Source organism: Sinocyclocheilus grahami, unplaced genomic scaffold (assembly GCF_001515645.1).
Source record: "Sinocyclocheilus grahami isolate Dianchi unplaced genomic scaffold, SAMN03320097.WGS_v1.1 scaffold535.1, whole genome shotgun sequence".
Lineage (NCBI taxonomy): Eukaryota > Metazoa > Chordata > Actinopteri > Cypriniformes > Cyprinidae > Sinocyclocheilus > Sinocyclocheilus grahami.
This window is the reverse complement of record NW_015505714.1, coordinates 1,333,893-1,350,182: the sequence shown is the minus strand read 5'-3', so window position 1 is coordinate 1,350,182 and position 16,290 is coordinate 1,333,893. Positions and strand designations below refer to the sequence as shown.

The window sequence follows — 16,290 nt, the reverse complement described above, 5'->3', positions numbered from 1 at the left end:
GGAAATACGTCATATAAGTAGTCAAGTGCAAAGACCGCAAGTGTGGGTATTTGGACAAGGCTATGGTCAAGACGATCTGCTGAAGTTCAAACTGAGCATCAGAATGAGGGAGAAATTAGATTTAAGTGACTTTGAACATGGCATGGTTGTTGGTTGTAGACGGGCTGGTCTGAGTATTTCATATACTGCTGATCAACATGTTACACTGTTACATGATCAACTGAACTCAAACCTTGAAGCAGATACACATCAGAAGATCCCACCAGGTGCCTCTCCTATCAGCTAAGAGCAGGAAACTGAGGCTACAATTCACACAGGCTCACCAAAACTGGACAATAGATTGGAAAAAGTTTTCCTGATGTGAGGAGTCTGGATTTCTGCTGCGATAGTCGGATGGTAGGGTCAGAATTTGCAATGAAAGCATGGATCCATTCTGCCTTGTATCAATGGTTCAGGTTCCTGATGGTGGTGTAATGGTGTGGGTGATATTTTCTTGGCACACTTTGGGCTCCTTAGTCTCAATCCAATAGAGCACCTTTCGGATGTGGTGATTTGCATCATGGGTGTGCAGTCAACAATCTATCTATCTATCTATCTGTCTATCTGTCTATCTGTCTGTCTGTCTATATCTATCTGATTTGATATATAATCTATCATTTGATTAATAATTTATTGTAGATTCTATTTTTTGTTTGATTTGTTTATTTGAAATGAAAGCATGGAATTTAAGCACTGAAGCCATACATTCTCCAAGAGAATCAGTGATAAAATAAAGAGGAAGGAAAAAAATAAAGAAAAACAGTTTGATGCAGAAATGTACAAAAAGCAGATTTCACAGAAGGAATCCAACCTTGACATGCAAAGACATGCAACATACCAAAGCAACAATTCTGTGTGCACAACACACTAAACCCATAAATAAAAGAGAGAGAAAAAGGACAAAGGATTGTAAATGAATCAGATATGCTACATTTTCTTAACACATTTGGCAAAATGTAACAATTGCAGGAGTGCTTTCAGAAATCAAAATATTACATGGCAATGGATGGGGACAAAAATCACATTATGTCATAAACCCATTATAACACACGATATACAAAAAGGGTCAAATAAATATGCCAGGAAATAAATACTACCGATTCACACTTGTTTTAGATAACAAGATAACAACGCTACATTGATGAAAGTGTAACTCACACCTTTCCAACCCACTCACCTCTGAGATCACATTCACACCTTGATGCTCTCATGCGTTTCACACACTCACACATAAAGAATAGAAATCCATCCCACTCTGAAGAAAGGAGAGATCAGACAAAAACAACATTGTCTCCATACAGCACTTGAGCTTGAGGTCACAAACTGACGGCTGGACATTCTCCTTCAGGAATTTCTGATCGAGAGCAGAATTCATGGTTCCATCAGTTATGGCAAGTCACCCAGGTCCTGAAGCTGCAAAGCAGCCCCAGACCATCACACTACCACCACCATGTTTGACTGTTGGTATGATGTTCTTTTTATGAAATGCTGTGTTGGTTTTACGCCAGATGTAACGGGACACACGCCTTCCAAAAAGTTCAACTTTTGTCTCATCAGTCCACGGAATATTTGCCCAAAAGTCTTGGGGATAAACAATATATTTTTTGGTAAATGTGAGACAAGCCTTTGTGTTCTTTTTGGTCAGCAATGGCTTTTGCCTTGGAATTCTCCCATGGATGGCCTGCAGTTCTTTAGATGTTGTTCTGGGTTCTTTTATGACCTCCTGGATGAGTCGTTGTTGCGCTCTTGGAGTAATTTTGGTAGGCCAGCCACTCCTGGGAAGGTTCACCACTGTTCCAAGTTTTCTCCATTTGTGGATAATGGCTCTGACCGTGGTCCCAAAGTCTTAAAAATGGCCTCATAACCCTTTCCAGACTGATACATGTCAACTATTTTGTTTCTCATCTGTTCTTGAATTTCTTTAGATCACGGCATAATGTGTTGCTATTTAAGCATGCTTTACTTTGTCAGACAGGTTCTATTTAAGTGATTTCTTGATTCAACAGGTCTGGCAGTAATCAGACCTGCGAGTGACTAGTGAAATTTAACTCAGCTTTCTAAAATGATGTGGTTAATCACAGTTCTTTCATGATTTAAGAGGAGGGACAATTGATTTTTCATGTAGAGCCAGGTAGGTTTGGACAGCTTTTTTCCCTTAATAAATGAAATTATCATTTAAAAACTGCATTTTGTATTTAATTGCATTATCTTCGTAATATTAAAATTGGTTTGATTATCTGAATCTTTTACGTGTGACAAATATGCAAAAAATAAACAAAATAGGAAGGGGGCAAAAACTTTTACACCACTGTATATATATATATATATATATATATATATAGAAAAACGTTTTCACCACTCTATATATATATATATATATATATATATATATATATATATGGCCAATTTGACAGTTCTTTGCCAGTCTATGCATATGAAATCTCCAGCTATTATTATCAAAGTATTTAGATCAGGGGTGTCAAACGCAATTCCTGGAGGGCCAGAGCCCTGCAGAGTTTTGTTCCAACCCTGCTCCAACACACATACCCATGTAGTTTTCAAATAAGCCTGAAGGACTTGATTAGTTGGATCAGGTGTGTTTAATTAGGGTTGAATCTAAACTCTGCAGGGCTCTGGCCCTCCAGGAATTGAGTTTGACACCCCTGGTTTAGATAAAGAAGTGCAGTCAGATGAGAAGTTAAATATATGTATGTATCTGTTTTACTTGAGGTTTCTAGAGAGTTTAAAAAGGCTACACAGCAGCTGAATGACACATGACCACAAAACATGTCTTGCGATGCATTTTCCAACATGCGATCACTGTATTTTTCATGCAAATAATGGAGAGACCCTCTTTTATGGATAGCTGGCCAGTGGGGGCATGACATTAAAAAGCAGGAAACATTGATTATTGAAGAATTTGCGCTTCAGAATTTGATTCCAGGCATTTGGATAAGAATCATTCAACAATAATGAACTTTTCCTCCAATAGGGGGCGGCAAAGCCTCAAGTTACCGTAAAATCAGATCAGAAAAAGTTTGCAATGCACAAGCATATGTCAGCTTGTACTTTGTAATGGATGATGCAACCTAATGTAAGTGGATTATATCTGCACACTGAGCCATTTAAGACATTTAAAAATGAAGGCCCGTTCACAACAAAAACAATAACTATAGAGATACCAATGCACGGTAATGTTGTTTATTACAACCATGCATTGCAGTTTTGTTGTCTGCCTCTTAAAATGCTCAAGCTCTTTAACGCAGGATGGATTCTGATCGAATGTCGATGTTTTTATCATTAAAAAAGATGGAAAACAAAAGTGATTTCAACTATATCGCTCCTATCATGATAGTTGCAGTGTGGACTCTGCTCTTCTATTAAATTTAGAATGACTTTTAAAAATATATCTTTATCATTATTGTCCTTGGTATGAACGGGCCTTTACACTGAATTTACTGATTTAAATAGTCTGAATATCTCCATTTTGTCATCACTTTGCTACACAGGCCAATCATATGCTAATATCATAACTTTCAAGCATCGCTGAGACATTGGTTTCATTTACAAGTCTCTGTGAATATGAGAAGGCACAATAAGCAACTGATTTTTAAAGAGCTCACATAGATTCAAGGAAAGTTACAAAATATCAATATCATCTACTGCTAGTTAGTATTTTAGAAAGCTACTACATTCTCATTATTTAGAAGTCTGATGTACCTTTTAAAATTTTCATGTGACATTTTGGTAGAGTGCAGCCAGCTGTTGGCAGATGGGACGGCACATGGAGTGTAAAGTTGAGGCAAAGCACACAGCAAACCCACAGTCTAGTTCATGCACAAAGTCACTACCATTACCAATGAGGGGATGTGCCAGGGGCCACAGGCCCATGGGGGCCACAATACACTACATAAGATCTGGCTAATAGCTCTACTTCTGTACATGCTACATATCTTCACCCACTCACTTCACAATTTAGACTGAATCCATCTGCTAGACCTTGAAACTCGCCCTGACCTCTGACAGTGGCCAGTTTTCATCCTTCTTTCCTTCTTTTGCATGATAAAAGTCACCCTTCAGGGGACATTGTGGTGGTGAGCACTCTTTAATACTCTCCTCCAATTCTGGACCCTATACCTTCCACACTTTCAAATGGACATTTTCCCTCCCTCGTCCCTCTTTCTCAAACACTAGGCATGCTTCATGCCTTCAAAACATCCCAAGAGTGAGAAGCACATCTAGATGGAAGTTGCCAGGAACTGAGGTTGTAGTTCATGCAGGAAGCCTTGGTTCAATCTTGAGAGACAAGTCATACAGTGTGTCTTCATCCATAATCAAGGTCTTATCCAGAAGATACTGTGTGACCTGAATACGAAAACAGTAGATCACATGATTACAAATTAGAGTAGAATTAGATTACATAATAAATGTTTAAAACTGTTACAAAAACTCTAGAAAGTGCAGGGTCTCATGATTAATCTGAAGTCCAATATGCTAATATGTTTCATGATAATTATCATAAACTCGTACACACAAAGAAGCAAAATAAAATTAAGGAGTTGAGCAGCTCTTCAACCCCCTGGCAAGATGTAAAAATATAAAGCACACATATAATCATAATGGATGTAATGTGGCATTATGATTAACTCAGGACAATATGTTTAGACATACTGTATACTACCACTGAAAGTTTTTATTTTCTTTTTTTCTTTTTTAAATAGGTCTCTTATTCTCACCAAGGCTGCATTTATTGGATCGTAAAATACGGTAAAAAAAAGAAGAAGCTGAATTTCAGTCATTACTTCAGTCTTCAGTGTCACATGATCCTTTAGAAATCATTCTAATATGCTGATTTGCTTCTCAAGAAACATTTCTTATTGTTATTATCAATGTTGAAAACAGCTGTGCTATTTAAAACTTTTGTTGAAACTGTGATACTTTTTTTTCCAGGATTCTTTGATGAATATAAAGTTCATAAGATAGATTACATAATAAATGTTTAAAACTGTTACAAAAACTCTAGAAAGTGCAGGGTCTCATGATTAATCTGAAGTCCAATATGCTAATATGTTTCATGATAATTATCATAAACTCGTACACACAAAGAAGCAAAATAAAATTAAGGAGTTGAGCAGCTCTCCAACCCCCTGGCAAGATGTAAAAATATAAAGCACACATATAATCATAATGGATGTAATGTGGCATTATGATTAACTCAGGACAATATGTTTAGACATACTGTATACTACCACTGAAAGTTTTTCTTTTCTTTTTTTCTTTTTTAAATAGGTCTCTTATTCTCACCAAGGCTGCATTTATTGGATCGTAAAATACGGTAAAAAAAAAAAAAGCTGAATTTCAGTCATTACTTCAGTCTTCAGTGTCACATGATCCTTTAGAAATCATTCTAATATGCTGATTTGCTTCTCAAGAAACATTTCTTATTGTTATTATCAATGTTGAAAACAGCTGTGCTATTTAAAACTTTTGTTGAAACTGTGATACTTTTTTTTCCAGGATTCTTTGATGAATATAAAGTTCATAAGAACAGCATTTATTTAAAATAGAAAGCTTTTATAATGTTTTGTAATATTACAAATGTCTTTACTGTCACTTCTGATCAATTTAATGTATTCTTGCTGAATAAAAGTATTAATTTCTTTAAAATAAAAAATAAAAACTTATTGACTGGTAGTGCATATATTTATTTAAATAACTACAATCATATGTAATGTAAAAAATTAATAAAAATGCATGCCTTTTGTGTGGCTTTTGTCTAAATAAAATCTCACAATGTACAATCAATAATCAACTATACTAGCATAATATATACACAATTTAACAAGCACTGATTGCAATAAATTGCATCTACAAAAACTACACATTAGTAAAAAATAAATAATAATAAAATATGAATGTCTCTTTACGCTTTTACATAGTCAAATATTATGAACAGTACACTGTCTGCATGCATGTCTGAGATCAATCAAATGATATATAGTAATGTTATTGAAGCAGCAGGGATAGATGGAGATGTCAGATCTGAATATGAATTATTTGTCTAACCTTTGGTTGGTGCTCAATTCTGTAGGGAGTTTGTTGGAACTGTCGGATCTCCCGTATGATATGAGATATCTGCAGACAAAGTGTCATGATTTATTAGTCTAGCCAAAAAATATCAAAGATACTAAATCTACACAAAAATTAATTAGTCTTTTAATCCCTAAATCAATTCTACAGGATTTGATATCATTTCTTACCATTCTCATCTTAGAGAAGTTAACCAGACCTTCTTCTGTGAAGTTTGGGGTTCCCTCTTCGATAAATGCCAGGTCCGTCAAGTACATACCCAGATATGGAACACAAGGTGGATTACAGCTGCAGAAAGACAGAAATGAGGTCAAATACAAGGCATAAGTTATGTAATCATAATGTAGGTGTTTCAAAATGTTGCAACAGCTCACTTTTTTAGAGTTTCCCTCAGGTTTTTAAACCTTCCCTCAGATGACACAGTCTTTTGGAGTTTGTCCATTAGTGCTTTAGTCTGTTTGATGAGACACAACAACCGTGAATAATTTATGATTTGGCATACTGATATAATCTACTATATAAAACATTATAGCATAGTATTCACTCTGCATATCTCACCTGTTTGCACACTTTAGCCCATGTCTTCTTTAGCCTGTAGATGGCGCTCCGGTTCAGGGCAGATGTGATCTCCAAGACACCATTATAGTTGTTGAGACAGCGGCAGATGTCAGCCACCACTACCCATTTTTCAATAGAGCTGGCTCTAGAGCCCACATCTGTGTGGCTCATGATCTGAGAGGCCACAAGATTACTCATCTACACAAAGAAAGAGAGAGAAATTTTTATGAACAGAGGTCCAGTTATGCTTTTTTACTTGAGTATCCTAAGAGGGTAGCAGACAGATATTTCCATATATACTCACATCATTGAAGTGCTGACTTGTCTTCATGATGTATGGAGTTCTCTCTGTCTTGTCTGTCTTCATCCATCCTTGGCCCAGGAACTCCCTACAGCAAAAACACAGTGTTTTGTGAGAGATGTGTGACTGCAGAGGCTTATTCTCTCGTGAACACAGGAGCTCTTTTGAAGCCCATAATGAATATTTTCAGTAAGGCTGATACAGATTTGTTCATGCATTATTCTCTGGTGTCTTTGAGGCTTGAGGTCTGCATCTCTCTGTGCTGTGTTGATGCTCTACTCACTCGTAGGGAATGCTCCTGAAGACGATGTGATCGAGAAGAGTGATTTGTTCAGCTAGCTCCATCGCTGACAGAGATTCGAAACACTCGGCCTTTGGGCATTCAGCCTGAATGAGAGGAACAGACACATAAACAGTTATGTGACAAGATGGAACTGTAAAAGTATAACAACTCTTTCTGGTATTATACATACCGCATATCTACAAAGTATTTGTAAATTATGTTTTCATGTCTCCCCCCTGCCCCACCAAAAAAGCAAGTCTTCATTTTTAGTAATTAAAAAGGAATAATTATTCCAAAAATGTAATTTTTGTCATTATTTATTCTCCATCAAGTCTTTCTTTCTTTAGTGAAGCTCAAAAGAATGAGTGTTCATACTGCTTTTTTCCATTCAATGAAAGTGAATAGTGACCAGGACTCTCATGCTGCAAAATAATGAAAAATAGATCTCTTATCCCTTTAACAATATAAGCGTTCTATTCTGGGAACAACTGTACTTGAGACAACGTAACATTCTTTAATGGCAAAGTGCAAAATATCATGCTGAATGCTGATTTGACAGCTAGAAATTACACATATTGCACACACATGAACTTATGAAAATCTACAATTAAACTGCCAATTAGCGATGAGTGAATGTTGGTTCTGTTGTCTTTGGCACAGAAACTTTTCAATTAACACAACAGGTGGGGATTTCAGAAGCACGATAAGGGTGTGTGAGTCCAAGCAACATGCATTACGAATCAAAACATGCACTTTATTTATTCTATAATGCATAGACACAAAACTGTACAGGCCCATCCCTGATAATGCATGCTGTGTTTATAATTAGTGAGCCCAGTATGCTGCTGCCAGTAGCACATTATATCATACAGTCGTACGAGTGTGTGAATACATTTATCTGCATATCTATAAACAGTGGTGCATAAGAAACATTCAAATCAACTGATGTAACTCACTATTGTCCTCTTAAAACATAGAGTACAGCATACAATGTTCATTAAATGTACAGTATAAGCAGAGGAATAAGCAGAACTGTGCATTATACAGGACATCTGCATACAGTGCAGATGCTACAATATTAATAAACATAGGATACTCTCATCACATAAAATAACAGATATTTTTCCTACACTGCCAATGACATGTTTTTTCCAACCAGCGGAAGCCCTCCAAAACCATGCATCTAAAATTGAAACTCAACAAATATCACTAGGAGTGCTTTGAAATTAAATAGCATGATCATTTACAGTACATTAATACATGGATATTTCAGGAAGGAAATACTCCTGAAATGCTGTTTAGAGTGTGTTTTTGTGTGCGTTGGCTTTGCATGTGGCGGACATCAACAGGCACTCCATCTCGCTGTTTGAAGTTGTAATTAGAGTCCTGCTGCTCAGAGATTTGCAGTTTGAACATGTAATTCAGTCCCTGAGCCTGCCGCTGCCTCATGAGGCATGCCAAAATCTGCCTTCCCTCTGAGATCTCAACCTTAGGTGGCTGCTCAACAGTGATGTGGAACAGAAATATGATTTTAAGTGATAAGATATATTTGCACATGTGAGACAGCAGGGCGTGGGTGTCTTATATCAAAGTCTTATATGAGCCTTATTTTAAAACAGATGGTTTATGCTCTAAATTCTGGTTGGAGCAGCCAAGTATGCATGTATGTCTGTCCCTCTGTCCATCTGATCATTCATATTTATTCACAGATGTGATGTAAATTAAAGTCTTTCAGCTATTTAGAAGCCCATTTGACAAGCCCCAACTTCCTGATTTAACAAGAAATACACTATATGGACAAAAGTATTGGGACCTTACACCAACAGGGACTTTAAGGACAACAAATTCTAAATACATAGACATTAGGTACTTTGCTTCTCTATATGATGTTGGTATGGTAACGTAAATGTTAAACATTGGAACTCTTTGAATGGCATTGTCAATCAAGGTAGTAAGATTGTTGGCATTAAGCAGACTGTGTTATCAAATAGCTTTGATCGGTTTGTCTTACAGAAACTAGAGCTATTCTTGCAGATTGTACTCATCCACTGTTCCATGAGTTTAAAATGCTTACTTCTGGTATACGTTATAGTATGCCTAAATTTAAAAGCAATCGGTATAGACATACTTTTATTCCCACTGCTGTAAGGCTTATACATTTGTAGGATGTCAGAATGTTGTGTTTGCTGTTTGTGTTTTGTATGATATGCTTACAAATTTTATGCTGCACAAAATATTGCCTTCCGGGCTTATAATAAACTTTGAACCTTGAACCTTAATATGGAGTTGGTCCCCCCAGCACAGCCTCCACTCATTTGGGAATGCTTTCCACAAAATTCTGCAAGGTTTCTATGGGAATTTTTACCCATTATTCCAGTAGAGCATTTGTGAGGACAGGCACAGATGTTGGACGAGACGACCAGGCTCTCCATTCCAGTTCATCCCAAAGGTGTTCGATAGGGTTGAGGTCAGGGCTCTGTACAGGCCAGTCAAGTTCTTCCACACCAAACTTATCCAACCATATCTTTATAGACCTTGCATGGTGCACTGGGGCACAGGCATGCTGAAATTGAAAAGGACATTCCCCAAACTGTTCCCATGAAGTTGGATACATAGCATTGTCCAGAATGTCTTTGTATGCTGAAGCATCAGCTATCAGACTGCCAAACAGAGAAGAGTGAGAATCCAGTGGCAGCATGCTTTACACCACTCCATCTGACGCTTGGCATTGTATCCGGTGATGTGAGGCTTGCATGCAGCTGCTAAGCCATGGAAACCTATTCCATGACGCTCTTGCCTCACAGTTTTTGTGCTGATATTAATGCCAGTGGAAGTTTGGAACTCTTCAGCTATGGAATCAGCAGCGCATTGGTGACTTTTACACACCATACGCCCACTTTGTGACAGAATGATCCCACTCTGACTTTACATAGTCTTCCGCTTCATGACTCCGCTTCGAGTTGCTGCTGTTCCTAAATGCTCCCACTTTTCAACCATGCCACTTACAGTTGACTGTGGAATATCTAGCAGGGAATATCTAACTGACTTACTGCAAAGGTGGCACCCCATCACAGCACCATGCTCGTGAATGCAGACTGCATGGCTAGGTGCTTTAGTTTTATACACCTGTGCTAGTGGGTCTGACTGAAACACTGGAATTCAGTAATTAAGATGTGTGTCCCAATACTTTTGTCCATTTAGTGTGTTAACAAAGGAAAGAAAATGACACTTAAGCTATTTCTTGTGATTCATAAGCAGATACAAAGACTATAAAATATGCTCACCACCTGAAGAATGTCTTCAATCTTCAGTTGTGCATCGTCCTGGTCATCTTGAGAAAGGGCACTGGGGAGAAAAAAACGCAACTTTCGTTTAATCAGCTTTCATGTTTCCTTTGAAAATAAAATCTCAAAAAAGATATACATTTATATTCAAAGATGGTCCTGTCCATAGAGACTTTCAGAAAGTGCTTTAATTTCATGTGTGAGAGGTTGTGCTTATATAACCTGCCTTAGTATGTTTGCTGTGGCTTTCCTCTCCTGGGGAAGAACATCAGGGTCTCTCAACACCTCCTCTAGCAGGCAGATCACACCCATCTTCAGCTCTCCATTCATTTCAAAGTCCTGAAACCCACCACACACATAGAATCACGTTCCACAAACATGGGAGACCCATGCATAATTTAAGTAAAGCAAAGACTGATGGGTTCACATCCCCAGATCACCGAAATCAACTACTGGGTAAATCTAGACTAATTTCTTTGACACATCAAGGTTTTTTTTAACTAATGCAGATAATCCAATGTGGATTCTGTGTGTAGACTGCAAAATATTATTAATCAGTATTTTTGTGAAGTTTATTTTACAAGAATATATGATATTTAAGACTTGTTTTCAAAGAACATATTTTGAATTAAGGACATTAAATAAAATATAATTAATCTTGTTTTAATGTTATTTATATATTTTTACTGAAAACAAGAACAAAATTCAGATTAATAAAATAATTTTATGCAGTGTGAAAGTGTTGGTGTTTTAGATTGCACACTCTCCATTAGTGCTCATCAGAAGCTGTACTACCTCAGCTTTACAGCTTCCTAATGCACTAATCAACAGCTAACCCAGCCTTTCTTCTGTCTCTCTGTGCCTGCAAGCACTGCAGGTGGGTGGCTAATCTCTTGTGTCACAGTTAAAGCATTCTTCAGTTCTAGCTTCATAAAGCCCCGCATCTATTAAACAGTCAGTGTTCTTTACAGTTTTTTCTCCCTTCACTTTAGGTTTATTGTTGAAATAATTTGGCCATCGGGACCAAAGCTTTCGTCTAATTTGATCTATCCTTGTTCATAACATCTGTGTTTAGAGCACTTTCATACTTCCAGCTTTTGAGCTTACAAATAATTCCTGATCCTGACATGAAAAATTTAAATATTCCTCTGCTAAGGAACAGTTATACAAAATAGCATAAGTGACATGATTTAAACAAATCAATACATTAGTGCATAATATTCTGTGCAGCCTTTCAAATGCAAATGCATAAAGCACTTGAGCGCTTGTGCTGTGTTGTTCTCAGAGTATAAGTACTCTTATGTTTGATATGCTAGACTGTAGTTAGCATAATGGGCACCTCACTTGCTTATTCCTGTTATGCAGTACATTTTTATGTCCCCATTATACAGTATATGTCTGAATAAAATAATAAAATTACCATTTTAAAGATTTTTTTAAAACTTTCTTAAAGGGGTCATATGATGCTTTTTTAAAGATCATTATTTTGTGTATTTGATGTAACAGAATATGTTGACATGCTTTAATGTTAAAAAAACACAGTATTTTTCAAATACTGTACATTATTGTAGGTCCTCTATGCCCCGCCTCTCTCAAACGCTTCGTTTTCTACAAAGTCCCTCCTTCCGACAAGTGCAGTCTGCTCTGATTGGCCAGCTGATCCAGTGCATTGTGATTGGCCGAACACCGCAAACACTCGTCGGAAATGTAACGCCCCTTACCATAATCGCCAGCTTCATCTTTCAAAATAAATGTAAAGACAGTAAATAATGTCATTAGTTTTACCATCAGTTCAAGCCCGAAAGGGGAACAGAGTCGCGTGACAGACACAGTGATGAAGCTGGTATGTGTTTTCAGTACACAAGCCACGGTTAAGACAGCTGACTCCACTGTGATGTGACTCCGTCTCTCTCTCGCTCTCGCTCTCTCTCTCTCTCTCTTTCGCTCGCACACACACACACACACACACAAACACGATGCACAAAACTCTGCATTTGAACAGTCAATAGCAAATATTAAAACTAATAACAAAACAGTAGCTGATTCAGAAGCGCCAGATTGTCATAGCAAAGTCAGAATTACCTCCTCTCCTAGGTTCATGAAACGGTCGTCCATAAAATGCATTGCTGTTCTGTTGTAAGTAATCTTAAAGATTCCTAAATGCATCTACTTTCGGAAGGCCAAATAAAGTGCTTTTGCTTTCACCTAGAAACACACAGCGTCTCCCTGACATGGCTGCTTCAACACTAACTGCAGTTACTGAAACCACGCCTTCTTTCTTTGCATGCACATTTGGGCGGCATTATGCTAATATTTCCACATAGTGAGGTAGATATGTGGTATCTCGTATATGTTAGAACGAGCCATTTTAGGGGGCGTGGCAGAGTCTTAACTTTGATAAAGACTATCTCTTTGGTTTTGAGACTTTAGTCTTTGCAACTTCAGGGATCTTATCTATGCACAATCAGCTTGTAAACACTCCAAAGAGAAAGGGAAACTTGAAATCGCATCATATGACCCCTTTAAGATATATTTGCCAGATATCTTCATGCAAACAGAAACTTTAAAACAAGGAAACAGAACCTGATCAATTTAGCCATTTCTGATGATTTTGTAAGGTTTCTAAACTTACTGGTATAGTTGGGGGACCATCTTCGACCAGTAAACCAGTTCCCTTTCAGTCGGTCACTCCGAGTCACGTCGGTGACCGACGAATTGGGATCTCGCTTCGAGAGACCAATCTACTTAGAGAGTAACTAAATAAGCCAATGCACATCGGCATGCAAATATTGCATCCAGCTGCCGCTGATCACAGCGTGAGCATAAAAAGGCAGCCGGTGCAATGCATACCAGCTTTTCGCTTTGGAGCCAAGTGACAACATCATTCTGCTCCATTCAAGTGTCTTCAGTGAGTTACGAGTTCAACACGCTCTTGGAAGCTTCTGGTGTTGGCGGACGGCACTTCAGCGGTGGTCGTTCCTGTGTCGAGTGGGTTGCGCACTTCAGGCTGCACTACCCCCTGTTGTGCTGCAAGCGGCTATTTCCCCTATGCGCCTCAGCACTAAAAGAGCATTTCCCTGAAAGAGCAATTTCTCTAAAAGAGCTCCACGGGTGCGTCTTTGTAAAGACGATGGATCGTCTTTTTAAAGATGGCGTTCACCCCGTGCGTTTCTGGGTGCGGTCGTTACCTGGCACCGGGTGATGGTCACGATCGCTGTCTCACGTGTCCAGGGATGAAGCACGCTGAGGTGGCATTTCTGGATGAGTCACGTTCCTATTGCGGGAAGATGACCATCTCGGATCTGCAGACCAGGCTTCGCTACCTCCAGTTCCATTGACTCTGCCGCGATCTAGTGCTTGTTCTGGTGGCGGCCAGACGAGGACTACTTCCAGCAGTAGCGTGGGCGGTCTGAGGTTTACAGTGGTGGCAAACCCCTCAGGGAACCAATCCTCGGGGCCCACCACTCCTCCAGCACTCCGCAACCAGCCGAGCCACAGAAGGAACACGCTGGGCCCTCTTTAAAGAGCATATCAGCGGTATCCCTCTGGGCTCCTCCTGATGAACGGATGCCGATCGCTGCATCGGAGGGATGCATCGGAGATTCCGCAACTATCTCGACGATTGGCTTATACTAGCACAGTCTCGGGTTCAGTTGTGCGAGCACAGGGATCTGGTGCTTCGGCACCTCAGCCAGTTGGGTCTTCGGGTCAACTGGGAAAAGAGCAAATGCTCCCCTATGCAGAGGATCTCTTTTCTCGGTATGGAGTTGGATTCGGTCGAACAGACAGCACGCCTCACAGAGGAATGTGCGCGGTCGGTGCTGACCTGCTTGAATTCATTCAAGGGCAGGACAGCGGTCCCACTGAAACTATTTCAGAGGCTCCTGGGGCATATGACAACGGCAGTTATGCAGCTGGGGCTGCTTCATATGAGACCGCTCCAGCACTGGCTTCATGGCCGAGTCCCGAGGTGGGCGTGGCAGGGCGGCACTCACCGGGTCCAAGTTACACCGGCCTGTCGCCAAACCTTCACCCTGTGGTCAGACCTTACGTTCCTCCGGGCAGGAGTGCCCCTAGAACAGGTCTCCAGGCATGCTGTGGTTTACACGGATGCCTCCACCACCGGCTGGGGGGCCACATCCTCCTTTGGAGTCGGAAGGTTCTGAGGTCACTTCGTGCCATTCACATTCCGGGTCTGCTCAACCGTATGGCTGACGAGCTGTCACGAGCAACACTCCTGGGAGAATGGAGACTCCATCCCCAGAAGGTCCAGCTGATTTGGAGACGTTTCGGAGCCGCTCAGGTAGACCTGTTTGCCTCTCCAGAAACCTGCCAGTTGTTTTACTCCCTTACCGAGGGAACTCTCGACACAGAAGCACTGGCACACAGCTGGCCACGGGGCCTGCGCAAGTATGCATTTCCCCAGTGAGCCTTCTCGCACAGACGCTGTGCAAGGTCAGGGAGGACGAGGAGCAGGTCCTACTTGTGGCGCCGTATTGGCCCACTCGAACCTGGTTCCCCGAACTAAAGGCTGATTTATACTTCTACGTCAAACCTACGCCGTAGCTTACGCATAGACGCACACCCATACGCCGTAGCCTGATGTGCACCTCTCCAAAAATCTAACAGCGCGTCAATTCTTGCAGTCAAAATTGCAGATTGAAAGAATGCCATCATCTCCTGTTCCGTTGTTGTCTCCTTTTTGTAGTTTTAAATAATGATTTAATGATTTGATATTTATTTGCCGCCGTCACGGCTATAATGCTTCTCCGACGAGTCGCTTCTTTTTTGGCTTTTGCCGTGGTACTGCGGGTTACACCAGCAACATGCCCGTGGACACTGCTGACTAGCGGTTTGCATGTGTACTGCACATTGACGTGGACAACGACGCAGAAGTATAAATGAAAACTGACGCATAGCCTACGGCGTAGGTCCGACACAGAAGTATAAATCAGCCTTTATGCTCCTGCCCTCCCTGGCAGATTCCTCTGAGGAAGGATCTACTGACTCAGAGACGGGGCACCCTGTGGCACCCGTGTCCAGACCTCTGGAAACTTCATGTCTGGTTCCTGGACGGGACACGGAGGTTCTAGGTGACCTACCCCAAGAGGTAGTTGACACCATCACTTCGGCGAGAGCTCCGTCTACGAAACACGCTTACGCCTTGAAGTGGAACCTGTTCGTCGAGTGGTGTTCTTCTCACAGAGAAGACCCCCGAAGATGCCTGATCAGGGTCGTGTTTTCCTTTTTTCAGCAAGGGTTGGAGCGAAGGCTGTCTCCTTCCACCCTTTAAGTCTATGTCGCTAAAAAAAATAAATAAAAGAAAAAACGATTGCTGCTAACCATGACCCCGTGGAAGGGAAGTCGGTAGGGAAGCATGACCTGGTCATCAGGTTCCTTCTCCATACCCTCTTGGGACCTGTCTCTGGTGCTTAAGACACTACAGCAGGCCCTATTTGAGCCCTTTGCAGTCAGTTGAGCTAGAGTGTCTTTCAATGAAAACTCTGCTCCTGCTTACACTGGCCTCCATCAAGAGGGTAGGGGACCTGCACACATTTTCGGTCAACGATTCATGCCTAGAGTTTGGGCCGGCTGACTCCCAGGTAATCCTGAGGCCCCTGCCTGGCTATGTGCCCAAGGTTCCCACTACTCCCTTCAGGGATCAGGTGGTGAGCCTGCAAGAGACCGGACACAAAGCTTTAGGACCTCAGACCAGCTCTTTGTCTATTACGGCG

The 16,290-nt window shown here is 40.4% G+C and overlaps 1 protein-coding gene across 1 annotated transcript in view; it reads right to left on the bottom strand.

The window, feature by feature from the left end:
- Positions 1–2,688: 2,688 nt before the first annotated feature.
- LOC107555492 (ras-specific guanine nucleotide-releasing factor 2) overlaps positions 2,689–16,290 on the bottom strand; it is a 100,744-nt gene continuing 87,142 nt past the window's right edge. Inside the window, exons 20-28 of the mRNA XM_016238314.1 lie at positions 10,782–10,894; positions 10,556–10,616; positions 7,272–7,375; positions 6,992–7,076; positions 6,688–6,885; positions 6,504–6,583; positions 6,300–6,417; positions 6,106–6,174; positions 2,689–4,404 (exon numbers count right to left, since the gene is read on the bottom strand). Of these exons, the coding sequence (XP_016093800.1) occupies positions 4,312–4,404; positions 6,106–6,174; positions 6,300–6,417; positions 6,504–6,583; positions 6,688–6,885; positions 6,992–7,076; positions 7,272–7,375; positions 10,556–10,616; positions 10,782–10,894 (921 nt within the window). The 3' untranslated portion in view covers positions 2,689–4,311. The remainder of the gene's footprint in view (positions 4,405–6,105; positions 6,175–6,299; positions 6,418–6,503; positions 6,584–6,687; positions 6,886–6,991; positions 7,077–7,271; positions 7,376–10,555; positions 10,617–10,781; positions 10,895–16,290) is intronic.